This window comes from Mastigoproctus giganteus, chromosome 6, assembly GCF_048544385.1.
Source record: "Mastigoproctus giganteus isolate SK-2022 chromosome 6, ASM4854438v1, whole genome shotgun sequence".
NCBI lineage: Eukaryota > Metazoa > Arthropoda > Arachnida > Uropygi > Thelyphonidae > Mastigoproctus > Mastigoproctus giganteus.
The window spans coordinates 1,351,159-1,377,020 of record NC_143580.1 but is presented as its reverse complement, the minus strand read 5'-3'; the positions used below and the strand labels follow the sequence as shown (position 1 = coordinate 1,377,020).

The window sequence follows — 25,862 nt, the reverse complement described above, 5'->3', positions numbered from 1 at the left end:
TTTGTATTTTTTTAATATTTAATATTTTTTATTTATTTACGTCATGTTTAATCTCTAAAAGTATCCCAGGTGTCGTGGCAGTCACAATCAAAGCTTAAACCTAACATTTTGTGGAACATTCAGTGAAAACGCAAGGTGTAGAATAATGTTAGCAAAAGTGTCAATCTGGTTGTTAATTTTAATAGCATTTAGTTAAATAGCGATTTTCAGGTAGGTGGTTTGAAAATAATTAAGTAATTATTTATTATATAAATGTAAACAAAATTCGTTAGGCTTAGGTTAACAAATTTCTCTCTCTCTCTGATGAAAGCTCATCACTTGAGATAAGTACTGTATTTGCGACAAATATTATAATGGAATTTAAATTATTATTAAACGCTGTTAAAATTCAAACTTTCAATAGTGACAGCCCCTGGAGATAAGGCACCTGTGTACAGACCTGATTCATATGTTTAAACATCTCTGAATGGATTGAGTAAGCTGAATGCTAATGCAATATTTCCTCTTGCTCAGACTACGCATACACGAGGGACATAAATTCAGGGAGGATGAGTGTAAGTAAGATGTGGGGAAATATGCTTTTAGCAAATTTCTGCACCTCTAGTTGATTATTGAAAGAAAGTTAGTTGATCGTTATAAGAAACTACCACCTGCTGTGGAAAGGAGAAGTTTGAATAAATTCAAGGAAGAACTAAACTTATTAGAAGGATAGTCATATGGTGTGGGAATTTTTTTCTTTTCTTTTTGGTTGATGTTGTATATAAGCTTGCTTTCGTGCATTTTGCCACTACTATTATACTGATGGCTAGGCCAGTCATCTCCACAACAGCGACTCTAAATGGTTTACAACTTGATGGTCGTCAAATTCGAAATTTTTGGCGTATCTGCGAAACATCAATAGGAAATTTTAAAATATTTCTTAACTGAGTGTCTAAGTATGAAAGAGGTTGTTTATGCATGGGTACTGCACTTCCATCATTTCTGCTACCCACGTAGTATGCATGCATCGTTTATTCATATCTCATATTATGATCACCTTCACAACGAGTTGCCGAGATATTGCACTGCTTTCAATAAGTAACGCTTCACCAGTAGAGAACAATAATATTCTCGGCGTATACCACCACCACCCAGATGCACCGTTTCGAAGCTTGTTGGCTTAATCAGTGGATGGGCAGGTACCCTGTTGTTGCAATAGTGACAATAAGTAGAATTAGTCTTCTCCACTGGTGAAGCGTTATTATTCAAAGCATTGCAATACCACGACAACTTGCGAAGATGATATGAGATATGACTAAACGATGCAATCGTACTATAATGGGTAGTAGAAATGAGGGAAGTGCAGTACCCATGCATAAACAAACTCTCTCATCAATAGGAAATTCTTATAAACCACACTTCAATGAAAATCGTATCATTTGACTGTGAATAGTAAACATTTTTGTGGTGTCTTCCACAGTATCAGTTTAATAAATGCCATGCTGTAAACAACGAGGCAGTTGTGAAGCCTGAAACTGTAGTAACAGATACGTTAATACTGCCGGTATTATACTCTGTGAAAACTCTGTGTGCTCACAGCCCCTCTCGTGAGTATAACAGTTGGTATTACCACTGTCCTTCCCACACGGGGTGGAAAATAGCTCAGGTCCTTCTCCCACACCGGGTGGAGGACCTCAGTTCGAATCCCCTCAATGACGAGAGGAATTTTTATGGGTCTTTTTCACAACGTGGCTGAGTTATTTGGTCTCAGGCGAGGTTAGCATGATTTTTTCTCCCGGAAACTCGGGTTTTTCGTCCGGCAAATGGAAAATCGACCATAGAACACACCCAGTTTATAGGCAATGTGTACGGTAAAGGATAGCAGTAGCAGCTATTGCCCCTGAAAGGTGCAAAACAACAGGTTAAAACTCTTTGTTGCAGGTTAAAACTCTTTGTAGAGCTTTAACCTGCAACAAATATGCCTTTATACATATTCACAACTGAATAATTGATGTGATCCATGCAGTACAATAGATTATTCATTCATTTCGCTGCTGCTATTATATGCTATACTATTTAAATCCCTTTTCACACAATCATTCATATTTTGTGATATAAATTTGAGTATAAGAATGATTTCCCGTTTAATACGTTTTTGTAATTTATGATTCTGTTTAATGGGAACTTTAATCCTAGTTATCCTAATATCTTAGGATAACTACTTTTCAGACATATTTATAGAAGATATTTTTCTAACGTTTAATTATCGTAGCTCCTACATTTGTTGGACGCACGCAGTTAGAAAATACCCTTTGTAACGCTTTAATTTGAAAAAAAAAAAAAAGAGGGAGTAAAGCGAGTTGTAGTTTCAATAAATATTTGGAATGTACAACTGAAGGGACGCAGGAATAAATTTCATTTGAAAAAACAAAAACAATTAAAACCTTTATTAACTTACAATGAACTACAAAATGTTGCAACGGGCTACTGCACAATGAATTCTAAGTGTTTTATTAACTTGAAGGGAGTGTTCGTGAGGATATTCAGTTTCCCTTTTCATCTGAAAATGTATAGTCTGAAGGTGAGTAGTCCACAATGAGTACGTAATGGGGCAGATGATATGAAAGTGCACACGTCTTAAACAGTATTTGGAGGCAAAAACTTTTTATTACGTGTGTGGTTTTATTCTAAGCAATGATGGTACCACAATGAGGGTTCACGCCTCTACCAGTTTGCCACCTCACCATTAGCTGCTGCCAATCTCAGAAACCGTCAGCGAGGCGATGGGCCTTCCTCTAAGCCTGCTTGGTTTGGTGCATTTCCCGTTTATTTTGCTGTAATTGTGGTCAAATATCCACCTCATGCGGCTGTTACAGTTTAAGGGGTTGTCTGAAAATAGAGTACGAAATACAATTATAAAATGGAAGACGTTACTGTGTTTCTTTTATATAAAAGAATATATAGAAACAGCCAAAATCTCAATAGAATATCTACATTTTACAAATAAATTTAAAGTCAGTCATATAAACAGTAATATATTATTTCTTTGTAAGTCTATAAATAATTTCCGCACAATTAAACATGTTATAACAATTCAGTACTTAGAAAATAACACACGATTTATTTTACCGCATTCCTTATTTTTGGTGACATAATTACAAGAATTTTAAGATTTTATCAAAGTCTGAAATTAGGAATAAATCCAAATCATTCAAGTCTATAGTTTTAAATAAAATGGTCAATACACTATTAAGCATAGTAAGTAACAGTTCAAAATCGTCATTTAGATCAGATCATCTTTTGCATGGAAAGATGGCCTGAAGGTCGTCGTTCGCATCCTTTCACAGCATTGACCTGTCCTCGATCCTCCGTTACCTGAACTTCTTTATTCCTTAGAGATCCACTGCCAATAACACTGGTTTACAGAGTATCTGGGGTTTGAGTAAAAGTATGTGGCAGTTATTTATGCCTGTTTACTGATTGCTAAACCGAAGTCTGTTTGTTTCTATCACGTAAAGATTTTTCACAATTCATTAAAAAATATTACCTTAGGTATTATACGCAAATGTGCATATAACTAGAGAGTTTCTGCAATGGTTTACAAGTTTTATACCTCTATATTCGTAATCAATATCAAATATATGCCTCAAATACAACAGATTGTGCATGCTTAACCCGTAACTACACACACACACTGCAAGGTAGCCGACCTTGACCCAGGAAGGTAGACGCCCCCATCCCCCTCTTCCAGCCCATCTGTGATTCCCAGAATTTTATTTTCCGATTGGAGTCTGAGAGACTCCAGCGTGTAATTACGGGTTAAACCTGTCTGAGCATGCACTCACTTGTTTGTACAGTCCACTCAACCACAGAGCCTATATAAGTCGCACATCCTTTATGGGGTCACAGTACTCCTGTAAAAACCGTCTCATTGTGTGTTAGTTTTCATTTAGTATGGCAACCAGAAAGTGTATAAACAGTCCCAACATATTTTGTTACATATGTGGTTGTTTTGTTCCTGTAAAAAGGAACAAAACAACATATGTTTTGTTACATATGTGGTTGTTTTGTTACATATGTGGTTGTTTTGTTCCTGTGGTTGTTTTGTTCCTGTAAAAAAATTTTTTTTTACAAAAAAATTTTTTTTTGTAAAAAAAAATCTTATATAATATTATAAAAAATATTATGCATACTTTGACATAAAACTAGGCGATCAGGATAAATCGTGGGCACCGCATAAAGTATGCCATAGATGTGTCGAACATCTTAGAAAATGGAGTCGAGGAAAAAAAGGTGTGCTTGCCATTTGCTATTCCTGTGGTGTGGCGGCGCGAGCCAGTAAGCAATGCCGATTGTTACTTTTGTGTGTGACGTTAAGAGTTACAATTCAAAAAATAAAAAGGACATCAAATATCCAGATCTACCGTCAGCCATAAGACCGGTTCCGCATGGACCTGATCTGCCTGTAAAACCTCCACCAGAAACTTTGGAGTCGACATCTTCTTCCACCGAAGCAGAAGCTAAAGAGGTTAGTGAAGAGGAATGTTATCAACCAGAAAATATTTTAACGCCACAGCAAATTACGAAAGTCGAACTGAACGATTTAGTAAGGGACTTAGTCTTCCAAAGTGTGCTGCTGAAATTCTGGGATCCAGACTTCAAGCGAAGAACTTACTTGCTCCAGGTACATCATTTTCCTGGTACAGAAATCGTGAAAGGGAGTTTATACAGTATTTTTCCCAAGAAGGTCCTCTCGTATATTGCAGTGATATCACTAGTTTAATAAGTGCCTTAGGAGCTCCATCATATGTTCCTAGTGAATGGAGACTATTTATAGACTCTTCTAAGACTAGTTTAAAAGGTGTTCTCTTGTATAATGGAGATAGGTACACAGCTGTGCCAGTTGCTCATTCAGTCTACTTTAAAAGAAACTTTAAAAGAAACTTATGACAATCTAAAGTTGCTTCTGGAGAAAATTAAATATCAAGATCACGAAAGGCAACTATGTGGAAACTTAAAAGTGTTATGTATGTTGTTGGGGCAACAGGGTGGGTACACTACGCTTTATTTGTGAATGGGGTAGCAGAGCTAAAGCGCTGCATTGGACAAAGAAGCAATGGCCTCGGAGGCACAATCTTACACCGGGGTCAAAAAATATTGTGCACGAAAGTTGGTGAAGCCAGAGAAAATACTTTAACACTTTGCATAATAACTTTAACAAATTGCACAATGAAGCAATTTGTTAAAGCATTGAATAAGGATGGCAACTGCTTTAAGTACCTTTGCAGTAAATTTCCCGGTTTATCTGACGCAAAACTTAAGGAGAGTATCTTCATTCGTCCCCAAATTAGAAAATTGGTTTTAGGCGGTCAGTTTGAAACTACTATGGCTGATGTTGAAAGGGAAGCCTGGATTGCTTTTAAAAGTGTAATGGAAAACTTTCTAAGAAATCATAAATCACAGGATTATGAGAAAATTGTTCAAAATATGCTCGAAAAGCTTCGCAATTTAGGTTGAATATGAGCGTCAAATTTCACTTTTTGCATGCCCATCTTGATTTTTTCCCCGGAAATCTTGCACGGATGAGCGAAGAACAAGGGGAGAGATTCCATCAGAACGTAAAGGAAATGGAGCAAAGGTACCAGGGAAGGTGGAATACAAGCACGATGGCCGACTACTGCTGGTGTTTAAAAAGAGAGAAACCTGGCGCTGCACATAAAAGAAAAACGATCTTTTCAAACAAAGAGACGAAGGTCTGATTAATGAAAGTTTCAGAATTTTGACTAATACTTGTTAGTATTTACGTATTTCTTGATATATGAAAATGTAATCCTATCCATTTGTCATTACTAAATACATAAAGTTATATACTTTCGTAAAAAAACGGTACTTTTTTATTTCTTAAATTGTGATGTATCTGGATGTGATAGAAAAAAATCTAAGTCATTTCAAACCACAGCAACATATTTCGGCAGTAGGACCTATTGAAATTCAAACCCCAGTGAATAAACTTAAATTTGTAAACTAGTGTAATTTATTTCATATCCCTTTTCAGTTACAGCAGTCCAGACAGACATTGTTTTTCTTTATATTAAAGTTCCTTGAAATATCTGTATCAGCAGTAATACACGCTGTGTGTCTATTAGGGCTGATATAGATATCAAGGGGGACCTACTAACAATAATAATAAGATTCTTTATTAAAATAAATCGTATACATTCGTGATTCCTTACACGGATAACCAGAGGAATCTTAGAATACATTGTTTATACAAGTGAACAAACACAGAAATAGAAAGTTTAAGCTACATTAGGTTATAAAATAACGAATAAAGATAAACAAACAACACAAAGTAATAGTATTTAAAACGAAAAAGGACTACAAGTTGGGTAGAACATAAAATGGCATCGACAGACTAGGACTGACACTTGCACAACTGTCCTTTACAAACAGAAAGATAGGCCAAGGTGTCATCGCGATATGACTTGTTAATAGATCAAAGGTCGATGTCGACGTTGAGCGAGTTTGAAGTGTGGAGAGTTACATTTGGAAAGTGTTTCTTGAAATTCCAACCTCTGGAGCCTTCAGCACAAGGTATAAGGTATAAGGTATGTTAGTGTCTGACGGCTCCTGGGATTTCTCCCATCTCCGCGGGTGTACATTGTATCGGGGCCAGAGATTTGAAGTGTGTGGGGGTCATGTGCTGTATATTGTGTTGTGCCCTTTGTTCCTCCGGTCTATTAGCCGCCGAGCCCCTAGTGGGACCCGACGTTACCACACCATGCCACGGGGAGACTGACCGGGTGTACCACTGTAGCTAGAGTACTCTGGCGGGTCCTGCCACCTACTTTCCTGGGATTTCAGTGGCTAGGACCAGATTTGAGAATGAGATGATCGCTGTTTCTTGAGCAACGGTTGTAATTTTAACAGAGCGTAGGGTTGTTCGCTGATAACTTGTTCTAGGGCCAAATAGGTCGGGCAGTAATTTTGATGTTTTTAGATTTAGACCTGTGGGGAATGCGTGTGTGTGTGTATATATAAATATATGTATATACACACACACGCACACACATATATATATATATATATAAACTAAATAAAAAAAAAAAAAAAAACGTTGTGCAAGAGAAAAGTAAGGGAGGAAGGCAGAAGACTGGAGGGTAGGAAACAGAAGAAAGGGGCCAATAGGGAAGATGGCCCCTGATGACAGTGTGGCATGCCCAGTGCCTCACCAGAGAGAGGAGTGAAAAAAAATCATTCTGTAAGAGAAAAATAGGGGGGGGGAGTAAAAGAACGGATGGCAGGAAACAGAAGAAAGAAGCCGAAAAAAAAAATAAATAAATAAATAAAAAAAATAAAAAAATAAAATAAAAAATGAGAGAGAGATATACTCCGCAAGTTCAGGGTAGGTACAGCTAGCACGGCCAGTTAGTTGGAGCCGACAACTTGCTGGAAATCCAGCAGTGTGAGTGCTGCTATGGTGGATGGGTCATGTTCAGTAAGGTCTAGTTCAGGTGCCGTCATTGGGGCTCCATTTGGTGAGTCTGTGTCGCATCCAGACTTTCAGCACAAGGAGTGTGCTGAAGGCTCCAGAGGTTGGTGATTGCCAGGAGGACACTCCGCAGCTTGACAGCTGCGGAGGTGTCCTCCTGGCAATCGCCAACCAACCGTTTTCCAGATGTTTATGTAATCGTGGGGATTTAGCACAGATGAAGGAATGCCTTTATGTTTAACACATGAGCTCTGTGGATTGTAGGCATATATTGAAGGTTGGCACAAAGTAATGATTTGGATGTCGTGTAAATCTGGTGACATCACAAGTTGGTGTCATTGTTTCTTGAGGCTGGTGAGGGGTGCAGACTAAACCTCCACGGCATAGGAGAGCACACTACTGAAGCAATTTGTGAGATATTTCCTGATTATTTGTTTATTGTGAGTTCTGCACAAATCTGTTTTCATTCCCCAGAAGGTTCGCAAGGCTTTGGAACACTGAGCTTGGATTTGCTGTTTATAGGTGAGGTTCTCATCAACGATTACCCCTAGGAATTTGATACTGACTGTGAGAGTCAGAATATTTCCTGCTAATTTCGGAAGTAAGGATGATGCAGTATCAGTAGACGTCATCTGACTCAGAGTAAAGATGAGTTATCATGACTTCTCAGTATTAACTGATAGGCCAAAAAATTTGGCGTATTGACAGAATGTGTTTAGGTAGCTGCTTACCGTTTTTTCATGTTATGATATCTTTTTGTTATACTGTACATGTTTATATATCACCCTATAACATTGTCGCGCCCCTGGCCTCCTGGCTGTGGCGGGCACATTATTGTATCTTTACTGTACAATAAAGATTTCTTCTTCTTGTTCCTGAATAGGTTGTCGTGCTTGTGAATCACCAACATGGCGTTTACATGGCAAGTAACACGCAATATCATCAGCATACGATAAGAGCGCTGGAACTTGATCCATAAGTGGAACAAATATTGCAGAAAATTGCAGGATTGAGAGAGAGAGAGAGAACTACTTTATAGGATTCCTACATCTATGCTTTTACAGAATGTAATGTCCTATGAAGCGAAGCATTCTCCTGGATAGAAAATTTTTGAGGATCTCGAGTATATTGCCGGATAACCCGTAGAACCTTTCAAGGAAGACAAGAAGGGGTGTCATTTGAACTGAGTCAAAAGCAGAAAAATGGTGTGAAGGTATTCGTTGTCATTCCAGGCGTGAAGTATTTTCTGCGATAAGGACTGTACGCAGGTTATAGCAGATCTATTAGGTATGGTCGAGCCTCTTTGCAAAAATTGCGAATGCAACTCGCTAATCAGCAGTACCGTCCTAATGCCCAAGAACATATCGGCTCAGCATTCTGATTTAAAGGCTCATTAATCCATATTTTTGCCAACACTGCTTTTGAAATCTGTATGCGTTATAAAATTGAAAAAATTTTATAACGCATACAGATGATCTGACGTCCTGTTAAAAGTGTAAACAGCGTCGTCTATGCCTCAAGGCAACAGATTTTTCAGCTATGAACTACAAGACCTATAAACCTAGCTTGCAGATGTGATTATAACTCAATACCTAAACAGTTTCTAAAATTACGTTTACAACGAAGATGAAGAATATTATTCCAATCACCATTAACGGATTACAGATTAAAAAGATTAGTTCCCACTCAGACCTTTGTTTTCTCTGAATAATGTCCTTGCTTTCAAGAATTGTTTTGCGATTCCAAAGCAAACAACTGATCTTGCCATGTGGATGATATAGCAACAGCTTATTCGAATAAGAAATCCCCACCTAGTCTCACAGTATACTGAAAAAAAATCTTCTTTTTTCACATGCCATTATATGCATCTTCAATTTGGTCATCCGCTCCTGATCGGCACTTCAAAAGAGTTTCTTAACCTATATAGCACTGGACGCTCCATTCGCTCAAGGAGATGAAAAAAAAAAAAAAAAAAAAAAAAAACAGGGAGAAATAATACGAAGAGAAGAATTTGAATTTTTTTTTGTTTCATGGTTACCCAAAAAACGGAAGCTATTAGAATCTATAGTACGGTCTACCGTACATGGGTTGCAGTCTGAGAGAATACTTGTTGGCATCACGCTTGAATTTCTGTAGATTGTAATTTTTGAGAAATACACGTGATGTATTTCTCAAAAAGAAATACATCACGTGTTGGTTCAGAGAACAAAAGTAGATGGGCTAAATGAGGAAGGAAAAAGTTGGCTCTGTGAGCTTGGAGTTGTTCAGTGTAACGATGGTGGCTTGTTGAAGAACGCGTTTGGGCTGGTTTGAAAGCGAGTGGGGGAATTACAAATGTCAGTCCAGAATAACAACGCTCGGAACTACGAGTTGTGATCGCAAAGTTCGGGAACTAAACTAAAATTTGAGAAATGATGAAGCTAGCTGTTCGTATGGATCCCCACTAACAGCCAGTTTTGAAATTAGTGTACACTAATTTCAAAGTTTCTACAACTTATGGACGCATTCTGACAAGTTTGTTTTTGACCTTCCGATAGTTCTCGTGCCGCGATCTGAGTAATTTCCTCTGTCATGGGAAATCTGTGATTTAAGCGGAGTTTAAAGCTTAGAAACACACACACACACAGCTAATTCCAATGAATGTATCTGATGCGAGACCACAGTGATGGAGATCTTCGCAAGAAATTTTTGAATGGAAAACGGCGAGTAGGCTGGGAGTTTTCATGATACAAGCGCCAATTGCCAGAACCGACCATTTTTTCTCATGGAGGCCAACATCACCCCTCCAGTTAAAAGCTGTCTGCTGTAGGAATATTTCCTTCAACACTTTTCATAATTTAGTGAAAACTGTCTTGTCAATACCAACACTTCATTAAAATCTCGGCTGTATGCCCCTGCTTCATTTTCTCTTGGAATCTCAATTTAACATAGTGTAAAGTCGCACTATGTTAAGCCAGCCCGGCATGGATTATCGGACATTTTCCAATTCCTATCTCGATCTCTTTCTATCTGATGTATTCTAAGCATTCGTGTCTCCTGAGATTCCGAAACTAAGCGCTAATAATTAAAACAATAAAACAAGCGATGCTGAATTTGCTGTGTGAAAAGTGACCACTCTTGCCACTTTTCACACACTTTTTCTCTCTGGAGTTTCTGAGTTCTTTGAGATCAATAGTATAAATCCTTTCTAGAGCGTTTATTGTAGTAACCCGTTACAATGGTTGCTGATCCGTTGTACTCGCAGCAACCACACATAAAGATTTATCTGATGTTAATGTTATGTTTTCTGAGTGAGCACAACTGCAGTTAGTTCAGTCGGTCATTATATTTTGCCTGAATTTATTTAGGTAAAATACACCGTATTAACCGAGACTTTGAGTAAAATGCGCTGTACTTACTTTCTATCCACAGTTCTTCCAAGTCGTCAAACACGAGCTCCCACGTGGTTTTGTCCAAAGTTTCGATAGAATTTCCGGTCAGGCGCACTTTTCTCAGTCCGTTCATCCGTTCGAAGAAGTTCTTGGACAGAGTGGAAATTTGGTTGTCGCTGAATTCAAACAGAAACGTCTCATTTAGCCTGTTTATGAAAATCTGTCAACTTTATTTACATTAATACATTTAAAAAATAATAAATAAAGGTAATTTATTGTACCCAGCAGTATGCTAGTGAGTGCTAAAGACAATAAATATCCTCCCTCTCCAAAAAAGGTAACTTTTATTTACGTCATTTGGTGCAGAAGTGATAAATAAATATCAGTTTAATGTCATTAGGTGCAGTGCAAAAGGGGACAGTTTTTATGCGTAGGGTACATACAACAGCAGATCTGTGGCCTCACCTTGGACAGAAATCAATGGACACTGCTCTTCATGGACTAATTTTGTTTGTGGAGTCCCCCAGATTTCGATGTTGGGCCCGTTGTTGTGTTGTGTATTTATCAATGATATCGATGAAGGTACATCGGGCTTAATGTCCAGACGATACAAAGGTTGGCAGGATTGTTAATGACAGTAATGGCAGTGTGCTACTGCAACAGGATCTAGAAAAGTTAGGCAGATGGGAAGTGGCAACTGAAATTTAACATTGACAAATTTTAGGGGTTCGTTTTTTTATTATTTATATTTTTATTTTCTTTTATTTATTAACTTTATCTGTCTCCTATTTGACTTGACAATATTTTAATTATAATTTTATCTATCCTTTTTTTTTTTTTTTTTTTTTTTTTGGTTAGTTCCCCTTTAGAATAAACTCCCCACTTGCGCACCTGACTAGTATCTATTCAGAAAATTTCAGGTTCGGGGAACTACTCTTTAGATGTATTTAATTCCCTTCGGATAGGCTGGTGTTCAGAACAACAAAAATACACAAAGTATATAAAAATTAGTTTATTGTACATACTTACATAAATACATCAAAGCCAAAATGATAAACTCAAACACATGACAAGATAACCTAATCTGATCTACTTATATATATATATATATATATATATATATCATAATCAAAATTCCCCTTTCAAGAACTGTTTCTTCCTCCTTACACCTGAGCTCAAATAACTTTCAAAAATCTGTTAACATTCTCTCTCCTTTACAAATCAATTTCTTACTCCAAAATTAGATTAAACTTCTATACTAATTTCTGGAGAATTTGTTATTCCCCCCCTTTATAACACATTATAATTTATAACCTTCTTCACTACAGGTAATCATGCCACTGCCAATTTCTACCAATAACAACTTGAACATTTGATGGCTACCGTCGTTTTTTTTTTTTTTTTTTATTCCCTATAATTCCTTTCCAAAATTCAATACTTATTCATTTACTTACTTATTACAATGATTATGAACAGGTATCCTCACTTCTAATTCCCATCCAAAACATATTTAATTGTAGCCAATCAAGCAATTATAAACAAGGCATCAATTACTTCGAATAAACTAAAAGACTTCTATACACTAATAACATGCTCTATTTATTGTCCTTCAGCACATATCCTACAATAACCTACCCTTACAACTGGGTAATTCTTATACATATCTCAGTGTTCTGTAAAAGTTCTACCAATTCGGCTATCAGGGTAGCTACAGTCTTTTGTGTGAATGAGAATACTTAAGAGAACTAATCACTTACTTAGTTATCTTGGAGGGCTCTGCAGCATGTCCTTCGTCTTTCTCGCGGTGAACAGCAGGTCTATTCCATCTGGAACGCATCTCACAAACCCTTGGAGAGTTCGACAGGAGTTATCGGGTTTGCTTCTTGGGATTCGGGTACCTTTTCTCCTTAAAAACGATTCATTTCATCTGGTCAGCATGTTTGTTCTCCCTTCGGTCCGGCTCCGGATTTTATCGGCTTCAACACCATTATCTTCTGGGCATCAGTTATTCAATTATTGTGTAAGATCCTACAATGAGTTAACTTCTACCGTATTCTGCCTTCTCAACTATTTTAGTTGCCTTCTGTTCTTTACCAACAATACTTCGGGCTTCCTTTATTGTCCGACAATTTTAATTTTTCTGCACGGCACCTTTCTCCATCCCTTTCGCTCCTTCACTCAAAAATACTATCTGCTACTGACTTGCTGACGGGTTGACTAACTGACTGACTGCTACATCTTAACTTGATCCCCTTTCTTCTCTCCAACACTAACTTATACTACAACTACTCAACTTACTGACACTGACTGACTATACCATCCTAAACTTTGTCAAAAACTTGCTCAACTCTGACAGAATGAATTTTTTTTTCTTGGGCTTCCCTTTTTGTTCTACTCTTCCCACATCTAACTTCCGAGTTCGTCACACCTATTACCAGTGATTCCCTCCAATCTTATATTCATCTACGAATTCTTCTCCTTTCATTTGTTAGAAGGCCCTTACTCAGCCTGCCCAGTAGCACGTGTTTACAATATTCCCCCTTTCCTATTTTACCGGATCTGCTGCCATACTGTGTGCCCTTAGATGTTTGCCGATTATCCAAAAACAACACTCCCCTCTCATCCAACGCCTTGTCCCTGTAGCGTTCTAAAACCACGAAACTCACAATTAGTGACCACAGCATCTATCTTTGGAAACTTGTGTGCGCTGGTGAAGAACCCACTTCCTGTTTGCGACCCCGCATAAATCTTAATTTGTCTGTTTGCGCCAGACCCCATGCTGCTTTGCCGTAGTTTTCTCTTTGTATATCCCGGAGTATAACGGAAGTTGAAAGCTAATGGCTCTTGCCTTTATTTCTTACCACCCATTAAATTTATATTTCATACTGAATAATTCTTATTATTGAAATCAGGCGATATTACTATCTTATTCAACTAGCAACAAGAATTCCTTAATTAATAAAACCAACTTCTCAGCATTACTTTTATTCTGTAAGATTTTGTATCTTACAAAATGTGCAAAGTACTTCAAATTACTTCTTAAGTAGCAGTAACCACAAAGTGGCTTAGAGGGGCTTAGAGGGGAACAGGTATTCTGTGTGTTATCCGACACTCAGCCTAAAACACTGATGGAGCCAATATCTCTCTATTACAGAAGATTTAGGAGAAGTCCGGTTGGCCTGCCTCCCTAAAATCCACTCATGCACACTTTCTCGATGGTAAGCCCTGTTACGTCACTTAGGTGGCAACGAACGTGTAGAGTGGTTCTCTTCAAAACGCCTGGTCAGCGTGAAGAGGAAAGGACCAACCCCTCTAGCATATGACAGGTTAGTAAATGGATGGCCAGTGCTCAAAACAGAAGGAACTGGAAAGTTGCTGGAGAGGCCTTCATCCTGCAATGGATTGAAAATGGCTGATGATGATGTTGATGATGAACCACAGAGTAACTTGCCAACAGGGTGGTACTACACTCAGGGTGGTAGAGAAAGAAAAGGACCTGGGGGTAATTGTGCCATCAGATATGAAGTACTCTGAGCAGTGCAGAGCACCCCTTCGTTCCTCTCACCAATCTTGTTGCCTTTCTTTGTACTCGTTCCAGCAACTCTACATCCTTCCTAAAACGAGGCCTCCAGACCTGTACGCAGTACTCAAGGTGTGGCCCTTACCAGGAAAGGCTTAATTTCTGCAAATCGTAGCATCTGGTGATCTGATTGAGGTGTACAAGGCCATGAACAGTTTGAGCATGCTCATTGCTAATGGAATACTTCCGCTTGGTCAGACTAAGAACCTGAGGGGACATAAATTCAAATTGAGGGAAGACAGTTGTAGAATAGATGTGCGGAAATTTGCCTTTAGCCAGCGGGTAGTTGATTTCCTGACCAAACTTCCATCTGTCGTTGGAAGTTGATAACTTAAATAAATTCATGGAGGAACTGGACAAACGTTTAGAGGGGACGGATAAAATAACATAAAACAGGATTACATTGTATATGCAATTGAAATATAAAATAAGATAACGAAATAAAAGCGCTAAAACACTGAACGTAAAATATGACAAGAAGGTCTCGAGTTGGCAGACCTCTTCTTCAGCTTGATAAGATCAACAACAATGAACCAAATATATACTACAAAGGAAAATCCCACGCATGTCCGAACTATCAATGCCTGTGCATCGAGTGCAGCGGGAAGAAAAGAGGGGAGAGAGGAGGAGGAATAAGGGAAATATATAGAATTCCTTAGCCACAAACTCTTACTGCTGTTGTAACGTTGCTCCAACGTTAAAATACTGGATTAAGCTCGTGATACTTTATTTTATTTTTATTTTATTTTATTAATAAAAAGATACACAACAGGTAACCATTAACAGTGTATCTGAGATCAGATCAATAAACATAATAACAATAATGTGAAATCCTACAGGACGATAAACATTGATATAGATTCAAACAATAAAAGCATATGTACAAAAGAGGATTGTATTAAGTTAAGTTACCGGTAAAACAAGTAATAATTAATCCGTTAGAGAATAGAAAAATAATATAACAAATAATAAGCTACAATAATTAGATGTGAGCTAGTCACTTTGCAGTTTAAGTGAAGAGGCAAACTTGTGGATGGAGTTCATCAGTGATTGGGAGTTGTCAAAGAAGTCAATGCGAGAGTCATTTGCTGATTTGCTGATTCTGTTCAGTGGACTGAACTTCATTAAGTCCGTGTTGGCAGAGTCAAGGCGAAACGGTGTAAGGTTCCTGACTTGTCTACAGGGAGCATTGAAGTTTATTTTACTCAGGATATCAGATGCTTCATAAATTCCAGTGATTACTTTGGCTAGGAGGGCGATGTCAGCAGTAACTCTTCTGGTGCACAGAGGCCTTAGATGAAAGTAATCACACAGCGATTCATAATACACTGCGTGATAGAATAGAGGATTGCGGTACGTAAGGTAACGGATAAAGTTTTTTTGGACTGCTTCAATTTTGTTAGTTAAAGTCTTTGTGTGAGGATTCCAGATGGGTGAACTGAATTCAAGGATTGGCAGTACAATAGTTTTATAAAGGATAACCGCATATCTGTAGTTTTTGAACTTGTATGTGTTCCGTTTGATGAATCCCAGTGTTTTGAATGCTTTGCTGGTGATTTTAAGGACATGGGCATCGAATTTAGCACTGCTGGAAAAGAGAATCCCTAAGTCGTTAACTTGGTCACACCTTTCGATGATCACAGAGTTAATACTATACTCCGTATTCATTAGTTGTGGAGATCTGCAAGATGAGAAAGAGATAACTTTGCACTTCGAGGGGTTAGCAGACAAGCCATTCAGAGATAGCCACAGAGAGAATTTATTGAGAGCACATTGAAGTTGTTGAGAATCGGTAGTCTCCTTCACTGCTGAGTAGATCTTAAGATCATCTGCATAGAGAGCAACTTGAACATTGGAGGTGTAGATGAAAGAAGGAAGATCATTTACGAAAACAATGAAGAGAAGAGGACCTAAGGGAGAGCCTTGTGGTACTCCGCTTAGTGGTATAAAACAGTCTGAGTTCACTTGATCGATGATAACGCTCAAGGAACGATGCGTAATATAGCTGCGTAGCCATGAGAGCAAAGGGTCACGGATGCCATATAGCTTAAGTTTTTCCAGAAGTTGTTCGTGCGGGACTTTATCAAATGCCTTAGATATGTCTGTGTAGACTGCATCAACTTGTAGGTGGTTATCAAGAGCTTCAGAGGTGTATTGCCAGAAAGGAAGTAAATTTGTGACTACTGACTTGCCACTGCAGAAACCATGTTGATTCTGATCGATAAAAGGCTTGAAGAATTCGAAGAGATGTTTGTGCACTGCTGTGTCGAAGAGTTTAGCCAGGCTGTTTTGCAAGGTTATGGGTCTGTAATCGCATACGTCATTTTTATCACCTTTTTTGAAAATAGGAACTATATTGACCTGCTTAAAGTGCTTAGGATACTTCCCCAGCCTGAGAGACAGGTTGAAGATCCGCAGTATGAGGGGTTTCAATGTAGTGACAGTCCTTTTCCAAAATAGGCCTGGAATGTCATCTGGGCCTCTAGTATAGTCATTTTTCATGCTTTTTAATGCCGAGTTTAAATCTTCATCAGTGATAAAGAGATTAATGAGGATATCATCTTTAACAGGTGTGAAGTCAGGAAATGAGGCAGGTCTCAATGTATCATTTGTTTGAATTCTAGAAAAGTGTTTGGCAAACTCTTGAGCAATACTGAATTCGTCAGATAAGAGAATTCCATCTGCGTTTCGGAGTTGTAACTTTCTACTGGTTATGTTCTTATGCTTCATGAAATTCCAGAATGGTTTGATATCTCTGTGAGTAAGCAGACTATCCTGAACTGACTCTGTATACATGTTGTAGGAGTTTAATATGAGAGTTTTCACTTCTTTGCGGAGTTGGCTGAATATTTCATAGTATTGACTGTCACCTGTTTGCTTATATTTGTTTCTGTAGAATTCTTTGGATTTAATTTTACGTATTAGTTCACTATTATACCAGTGCGGGTAGGTAGAGCGTGCGGTAAGATGGGATTGAGGAACAATGTCAGATATAACTGAATGGACACAGTTAATCAGGTTGTTGGTGAGCACATCGATGTTATCCATAGCGTCAGCGAGCTGCTTGTCTACGTTTCTTAGAGCTAGGTTGAGCAGAGGCCAGTCAGCCTTTCTGAAATTGAATCGAGGAGTACGGGAGCTGCATTTGAAGTTATGAGAAGTCACTGTGATGTCAAAAGTAATTGGTGAATGATCCGAGTGAAATATGGGGTTGTCGGTGTGAACATCTATATGAGTAGAGGAAAATATTAGGTCGAGGTAGGCATTTTCTCTGGTTGGAAAGTTGCAAATTTGTTCCAGACCATAGCTGTGAAGCATATTAAAGAGAGCCCTAGTCTGCAGTGATGGAGAAGAAGATTCTAAATTGGCCATTTGACAGTTAAAGTCACCCAAAACCATTGCTATGTCGGCAGATTGAATTAGTGGGAAGATTGATTCCAGCGAGCTTTCTAAGTACTGGAGGTCTATATTAGTTAAGGTAGGTGGAAAATAAAGCAATACTATTAAAACCTTTAACTTGCCAAGATGAAGAAGGCAGTATACTGATTCAATATTTGTGAAATTTGATGCAGTTTCACAGAGTATATGGTTAGAATGTATAATAGCTACTCCGCCTCCACGAGATCCTCTGTCCTTTCTATGGATTGTATATTGTCCATCTATAATCTCCTGATCATCAATATCAATGGAGAGCCAGGTTTCAGTGAGCAGGTAAATATGTGAGCCTTGGATTGCTCTGAAGTGGATTAGGTTGCTAATTATACTCCTGCAATTCTGAAGGTAAACACTGAACAGTTGGGATCTGGGGATTCTATGACGAGAGGAGAGCGTAGTATGTGTAGATAGCAGGGTATCTGATTGCTATGCCGGTGGAGAGGAGATTTTGGACTCCCTTGATGGTCTGTCCGTGAAGCGTTTTACTAGAGCCCCTGATAAAAGGGATCTTAGATTCAACACTTTTTCTGTTTGTGATGGAAGGCATGTTATTATAAAAGATGAGTAGGCGGGACATCGTGTCTTCAGAGAACGGACATCTACTCCGAAACCATATTCTTCTTTAATTAGGTTGATAAGATCTTCAGATTTAGTGGAGGGTCCAAGTCTAGAAAGAAAAATTCGGTCTTTTGTGGGAATAATTGTGATATTATACTTGTGTTTGAGTAACTGAGATTTTTCTGCAGTAGTTACATTCTGTGTTTGATGAGTTATGGCTGGAAGCTTGGAGAAAGTATCTTGAGATATAGATGCTTTAATATTTTCTGACGGTTTGTTCTGTTTTGATCTTTGGTGCGATATTTGAGACTGGCAATCAGAAACAGGTTTACTCACTGTGGCGGCAGATCTACAGACAGGTTTGCAGACCTCATTAGATGTGGCAGCAGTTATTTTTGCATATGTTGCCTTAACTGATGTTGAAGAGGATTCCGCTTGGTGACTCTGAGCTTGTAAAATAGAAGTACAGACAGAACTGTTCCGCAGAGGAGAGTAGGTGGGAGGAGTGGTTCTATTTACATCAGAAGAATCATCTAACAGAGTCTGTTTGGCAATAAATTGCTCAGTTGAATGACTTGAATCATGAATGTTAGCAGGCTTGGGCAAATTAATATTTGCAGCAGTAGAACTATTGAGGCCGGTGGAAGGTGAAGATCTGGTCTCAGTACTGAGGGCATCGTCAGTTAATGAAGAATTCGTATTCACTTTGAGCCCATTGGTGTCGAGAGTAGGTTCAGAATTCTTCCTAGCTTCCCTTAAGTGGCAAGACATAACTGATGTGAGATTTTTAATTTGGGCGTTAATGTCAGAAATTTCAGCCTGTTGATTAGCTAATATTGTTTTTATACCACAAATCTCCGTGTATAGCTCGCTGTTTCCTTCATTGAGTGTATTAGAATCCAGGAGAATTTCAGAGTTTGCAGTATGAGGTGCGCTGATTAGATGAGTTTGAATGAGGATTTTCTGCATAGTGTTAAAGAGTAGTTCCTGGAATTCAGTTGATTGCAGAATACCAAAGGTTGGATTCAGAGTTTCCGTAGGGAAGGAGTTAGCGCTGAGATCTTCTGACAGCACAGATATATGTGTTTGAGTTGATGCATCTGAGATTTGATGCGACAACAAAGAAGGATTAGAGGCTTCATCCATGTACGATTCAGAGTCGGTATTTCTAGTTATTGGCATGATATTTGTCTCAAATGTACTAGAGTACGGCATTTCAACTTTGTTAGCCGAAGAGGAGGAAAGTGACTCAGGTTCCGTGCTGTTTGGCGTTGCAACAGTTATAGGGCTTTTCTGAGAATTTCTGAGTCGACATCTATCACAACAGAATGATTTCCGCCGACTTTTATTTAATTTTTTCAGGTCAGAATGTGTACAGTCATTGCATATTAATTGTTTGCACTCAATACATTGGACAATGGGGTCAGAGCTGGTCCCACAGATGGTGCAGACGTTAGAATTTTGACAGGAGGTAGTATTTGTCATATTGAATTCAGTTACTGTAGTTTTACTAGATAATTTAATATCACCACAGTTGTGGTTTAGCAAGCAATAGGCACTGTGACCAGCCGGTCGCCTTAGTTGCCCTGCAGTGAAATCCACAGGGAGCAGGGGACTAAGTAGGGAGGGAAGAACAGAGCGGCTAGGCAAAACTCTAATGCCTGGTCAAGGTCAAGTGTCTGTTGGACACATGTATAAGTTGAACTACAAGATAATGGCTGAAAGCGCTTGTATGGAGTAGCGGAATGAACATGCAGAAATTCATTTAATATTTATCTGTTGTCCGTTCAAATAATACAGTACTTGCACCTGGCAGTCCAAGGGCCTATCCTTATGTGGTGGCACTAATAGGAACTTAATACTTTAAATAAAAAACACACAAAACAAGAAAAGTTTACGGAGCATATCATACAGACAGCCGGACACAATCACCCCCCTAGCGGCCATGAAAGAGGTAATGTCATATACACGTCATATCCCGTTGTTAGAGGCATTCCATGTAGTAACGGCTGATCCCATCGTTAATCGTAATGCTGGGCTTCTCACTCGCCTATTATGGAGGCCACGGTTTTACACCACGATGGTCGGGGGAAAGTTAACAGTACAGCTGCTAGCATTACAACAGCAATACACAGTCGGATGGTTACGGTCTTCTATTTCTCTTACTCCCTCTCTTTCCCTCTATTTTCTCCACTATACTCAATGCACTGCACTTCGTTGTTGTTGTTGTAGTAGGGTTTTAGGAGCATCAGCGGCTAAGGCCACATTGCGTCGTCTATATTCTCTGTAAATTGCGTTTGACTTTTATTAATATGAATTTTTCACATTAAATCTTTACTTTATTAATTGTTTTATAATCCTCCTTTTTCGAATGTGTGTATTAAAAAAAACAGAAAAAAAGATAAACACGCACCGCGAACACCGATAAGGCGGTTTGTGGGAGTGCGATGAACATTAGCAGACGAGCAAATCGATATCGGCCTTCATTTTCTCTTGCACGAGCAGTGTGTAGGTGATGACGTCATTGCGCACCTTCCACAACCCGCGGAGCATCTGCATCCCTGCAAATACCTCGTTGGATTCTAACGGAAGACGTTCGTGTTGTTCTTTGGTTCCCGCACGTGATCTACTTTGTCTTGGGAAAATGTCCTTTTATTTCCGGATGGCTATTTCTGTTAGTGCAGTGGATAAGCTTTTTTTTCTTTTCTTTTTTTTTATCTTGAACACGGTGGTTACTGCAACGTAAGCAACCTGCGTCACGTCATGTTGCCTGATAACGATTTTCGAAACTAGCGGGGTGAAATTAAACGTATGGAGTAGCTCAAAATACCGAACGGTTCTGCAGTAAAATTTTTACCGAGGAATCAATAGATTCGATGGATTAAGAAGGACCAAGGAATGCAGACTTGTAACTATTGAGTACTCGATAATCCTGAGAGGTGTGGGCTGAAAGGTTTGGCAGTGTCGTAAATGAAAGTGAGGGGAGAAAAGATTGAGTGCTCTGTCTAAGGCTAAGGCACCGTCGCTTACTTCGCCGCGCTTAGCCAAGTTTTTGAGAAGGAAAATGCGTGGGATGAGTGAAATTATCTATAAGTCCATGGTAGATACAAACTAGACCGCAATCAAGTCAAGCTAATTAGGCAAGGTAAGGCAGATCAAGAGAAATCTCTGCAAAGAATGCCATGAAAAGGAGCGAGCCTTAGCAGTAGAAGACTTTGTTGTAGACGCAGTAGAAGGAAGTGGTTGAATCACACTGGTCCACTTGATGTGGTTGTGGTTTAACTGTTGATGCTCCTGTTCAGGTTACTGACAAACTGAATTTTGCTGTACAACAGTGATGCTCCTCCTTTTTTCTTCGAAGAGTCATTGAAAAAAGTATAATAAAAGGGCTGCAATAATATAACGAGGGCTGCATAATTAATTCAATCAAATAAAATTGCGAAAAACGTAAATTGTTCAGAAAAAGGTTTTATCTCTTGCATGTTTGTTCACGTTCGGTATTACTATTACTTTGCTGCGCCGTGTACTTGATATTTAACGAGGTTGGAGGCCACTCGAATGAGTATCTAAATTAAAATAATGCGTCTGGTTTAATGGGCGAAACGGATACCTCGGGGAAGAGTGCGGCGATGAGTTCAGTGGAAACACCCTCATTTTACTCGATGCACATTGCGAGGGGAAAATCAGATGAAGCACTTGGGTTAATTAAGGCAAGTAGTTGACCAATAGATGTCTTTAGAACGTTGTTTATTTGTCTTAAACGTGACTCTCATAACCACATTTTATTTCGTAGAGATTCTAATTACTCTACGAGCTGATTTCCTGAACACTTTCGGGTTGAATAGGTGGAGTTCCAGTTGTAGAAAGTGTCGGGATTTGTCGTAATCGGTTTTTAATGTTATGAACATTTTAAAGGCTGCGCAGGTTTTTAGGCGCACGCTGTAATGTTAAGGAGCAGCTGATTGTATCGCTGTAATCAGGCAGCCAACAGGAAGTGAGAGAAGCCAAGATTTGCGGGTAATTGAAATACAGTGGCGGACAAATGAACTGCATCACCTTAAAAAAGTAACATTTGTAGTGAAAGTATAAGATATTGTTTGATTTCACTAATTTTGTGTGTCGCAAAGCAAAGGTTTTGCGTCAGATAATGCTTCTATACATCAGACAGTAATTGCAAGGTATTGCGTCAGTCGTTTCTACAAATAAGGCGTTGGAAGGGTATACACGCTCATTAATTACCCCTTTTACTCTTTGGGAAGATATTTATGGCAATTAGGTACATGAAGCGGAGTGTTTTTATTGGATTTCATTCACAGAGATATATATCCCATCTAACAAATGCATTTCGAACATTTCTGCAACCCACAATGCAGCGCAAAAAACATGATTTGCAAAATTCACAAGGGATGCAGTTTTTTGTTCGCCATTGTAAATTGAGTCAGACGACTGCGTTTTGAAATCTGAAAGGTCAGTTAGTGTGAGAGGTGTGTTAATGATTTTTTTAAGAGTTCCGTACTTCAGAAATGCAATTTTCTCGATAACAGCTGCCCTGGCTGAGAGATGCCCCCACCTTCTCTCTTCTCCTAAATTCTAACCATGCATTTCCCTACTAATCCAAGTTAAGGATTCTCTGCTTCAAATTTATAATATTTATATTCCGCCTGGACCTACTGATGACATCATTAATGAAGTAATAACCTGGATCACTACTGTTCTTAAGCATCAAACTAACACATTATAATGGGCGACTTTAACCTTCCCCTGCCCAAACTGTATAATCTACAAATGAAGCTGTTGTCCGACTCATTTTTAGTTCTAGGAGCTAAACAAATCAACATCCCTGTTACAAGAGGTAATCAAGCGCTTGATCTTGTATACTCTAACTTTCCACTGCATGAAAAACTTAGTACGAACATTACATTTAAATCTGACCACAAAAGTATAGAACTGCAAACAACAATTTGCTGCGGGAATCCTCGCCCCCCTCTGGAAATCACTAAAAGAATATCATCAATTAAATTCCTTCAGAAAGAAAAGTTTTTGCAGCTCTTAAAATACTACCCGTGGGATGCTCTCAAATATATTCCTATACAGGACGCCACCTTTCTTCTTATAAAATGGCGGAATCAACTGAAAACGGAGTCGGCATCCAAACTTGTTAGAATATCTTCTCACTCCAAACCTTGGTTCAAATCCCACCTTAAACCATACTTTAAAAGTAAGCAAAAATACCACAGACAGTGGAAGCAATAATGCACTTCATCAGCACACATAAAATATAGCCGACCGGGCTAGCCGAGTGGGTAAAGTAAATGCCCGGCAACCCAAAGGTCGCGGGTTCGATTCGCGCCTCGGGCTTGGATCAAAGTACTGCAAAAACCTTGGAAGGTGCAATATGGCCAGAGAAGCCGATGCGCCAACAACTACCAAATCAAAAAAAAAAAAAAAAAAAAACATAAAATATAAAAAGAGCAGACCTTTGTTTCAACTAAAAAAAATTCAGTCATACAAAAATTATGTTATGTCCACGCTAAAGCACAATAAAAGAGCACTTTCTACAAAAACAACAGCTACCTTACAGCATGAACTAGTTTTTGAATGGATAAGATGCAATATGGAAACAAGCAAATCTGACATTTTCACTGAAGGTATACAAAACAGATTTATAGCATTTAATTCTTATGAACAAGCATACCAAGTGCAATATGATGTCTCCGGATCAAGCCCTGCTAATTAACCAACTTGTGAACATGAATACAGTTCAGCGTGCAGTTAACCAAATACGCCCTGATAGTAGTGAAAGTCCTGACGGCATCCCTGGTTTTATTATTAGATTGTCCAGCGTATACATCATTGATTCGTTAGTGCATATCATTTCCAGGTGCATCTCCCAGCCATTCCTTCCAAGACAGTGGAAAACTTTCAGGATTACGCCGATTCCTAAAAAATCTTGCAGAAATAACCGTCCCGGCCATCGACCAATTGCTGTTTCGTCAATAATCACTAAAATTATTGAAAAAATCATGCTACCATATCTTCAGCATGCAATCTTCGCTAATGCACCTGTCAATATGCATTTTGGTCCCAGAGGGCGCTCCACAACAACAAGCCTAGCTGACACCATTGTATGGATCCAAACTGCGTTTCAAGATAAGGCACAATGCGATGTATTTTATTTTGACATCAAAGGTGCTTTCGACAACATAGATCTCAAAAAAGCTTTTCAAATACTAAAAAATCATTTTCTCGTTGACACAATGATTATTTCCTATCTTCAATACAGCCTAAATCGCAGACTTCTCCTCTTCCCCACTAGTACTGACGATATTCTCGTCACAACCTCAACAGGCATTCCCCAAGGAGCCGTTCTCTCCAGTACTATATTTTCAGCATCTCTTCAACCACTTCTACAAGAAAATCCAAATCTACTGGCGTATGCCGATGATTTAAAGTTATTTATAATCTTCAAAGCCAGTGATGATATTCGCAAAGTTATCAATGATGCGAATTCACAGATTTGTGAAATCATCAAGAACCTGAAAGATCTCAACTGAATATAAATGCAAGCAAATCTGCTCAAATTACTAATTCCCTTCAGACACAACCCAACCACATAGAAATAAAAATTTCAGATGGAGTTGTTTTTTGATAAAAATCTCTCCTTAATGTCCACTATTTATATGTTGCTCAAAAAATTCAAAAAGCAAAATGGTTAATCAAACAACAAACAGCAGCGATTCAAGACAGAAAAACAGTCATTAAGCATGTTCAAAGATGCATCTTTCCTATTCTGTCCTATGCTTCCCAAATCTGGTCTGGTGGTCCTCAAGTAACCGTCAAGAAATTCCTTGCCCTAGAATATTGGGTTCTTTGATGGCTCAATAGTAAGCTTCGTTTTCCCCATACAATATCCAGGCAACAGCTTTATAAAAACCTAAAAATAAAGCCTCTGCAACAGATGATCAACGAGTCTGGAGTCATGCTTCTTGCAAAGTTAATCACCTCTGCATGCGATTCACCAAACTTAGCCAATATAATAGCTGCCCCCAACAGGGAAAATGCAAGAAACCAGCGATTCAAATCCAACCTCTCCAGGCTCAAACAAATGTTTCCCAATGCATCACCTCATAAATCATCACAACATTGATTGCAACAGGTTAATGAACTCTGAAGCCTACAGGAGTCAGATCTCCGATGAAATGAAGAAAAATGATCCAACCCAGTAATTGCAACTGAAAGCCAAATGTCCTGTTCTCCAATTTTTTTAAAATTCATAACTAAAATTCGAAGCCATTGTTAATATCTATATAAAATCTGCTATGTACATACACTCGATTATTTTATGTCATTCCCTTTGTATTCTTACCTGCCCCTAGCCATGTGCTGTGATGGGCTTGCTGTATTTCCAATAATTGAATATTTATTTATTTATTTATTTATTCCGTTA

General features: G+C 38.6%; 1 protein-coding gene across 1 annotated transcript in view; it reads right to left on the bottom strand.

Moving 5' to 3' along the window:
- Nucleotides 1-2,411: 2,411 nt before the first annotated feature.
- Nucleotides 2,412-25,862, bottom strand: part of LOC150083787 (uncharacterized) — a 34,237-nt gene continuing 10,786 nt past the window's right edge. The window contains exons 2-3 of the mRNA XM_090375791.1: nucleotides 10,870-11,018; nucleotides 2,412-2,868 (exon numbers count right to left, since the gene is read on the bottom strand). Coding sequence (XP_090231917.1) covers nucleotides 2,726-2,868; nucleotides 10,870-11,018 — 292 coding nt within the window. The 3' untranslated portion in view covers nucleotides 2,412-2,725. The remainder of the gene's footprint in view (nucleotides 2,869-10,869; nucleotides 11,019-25,862) is intronic.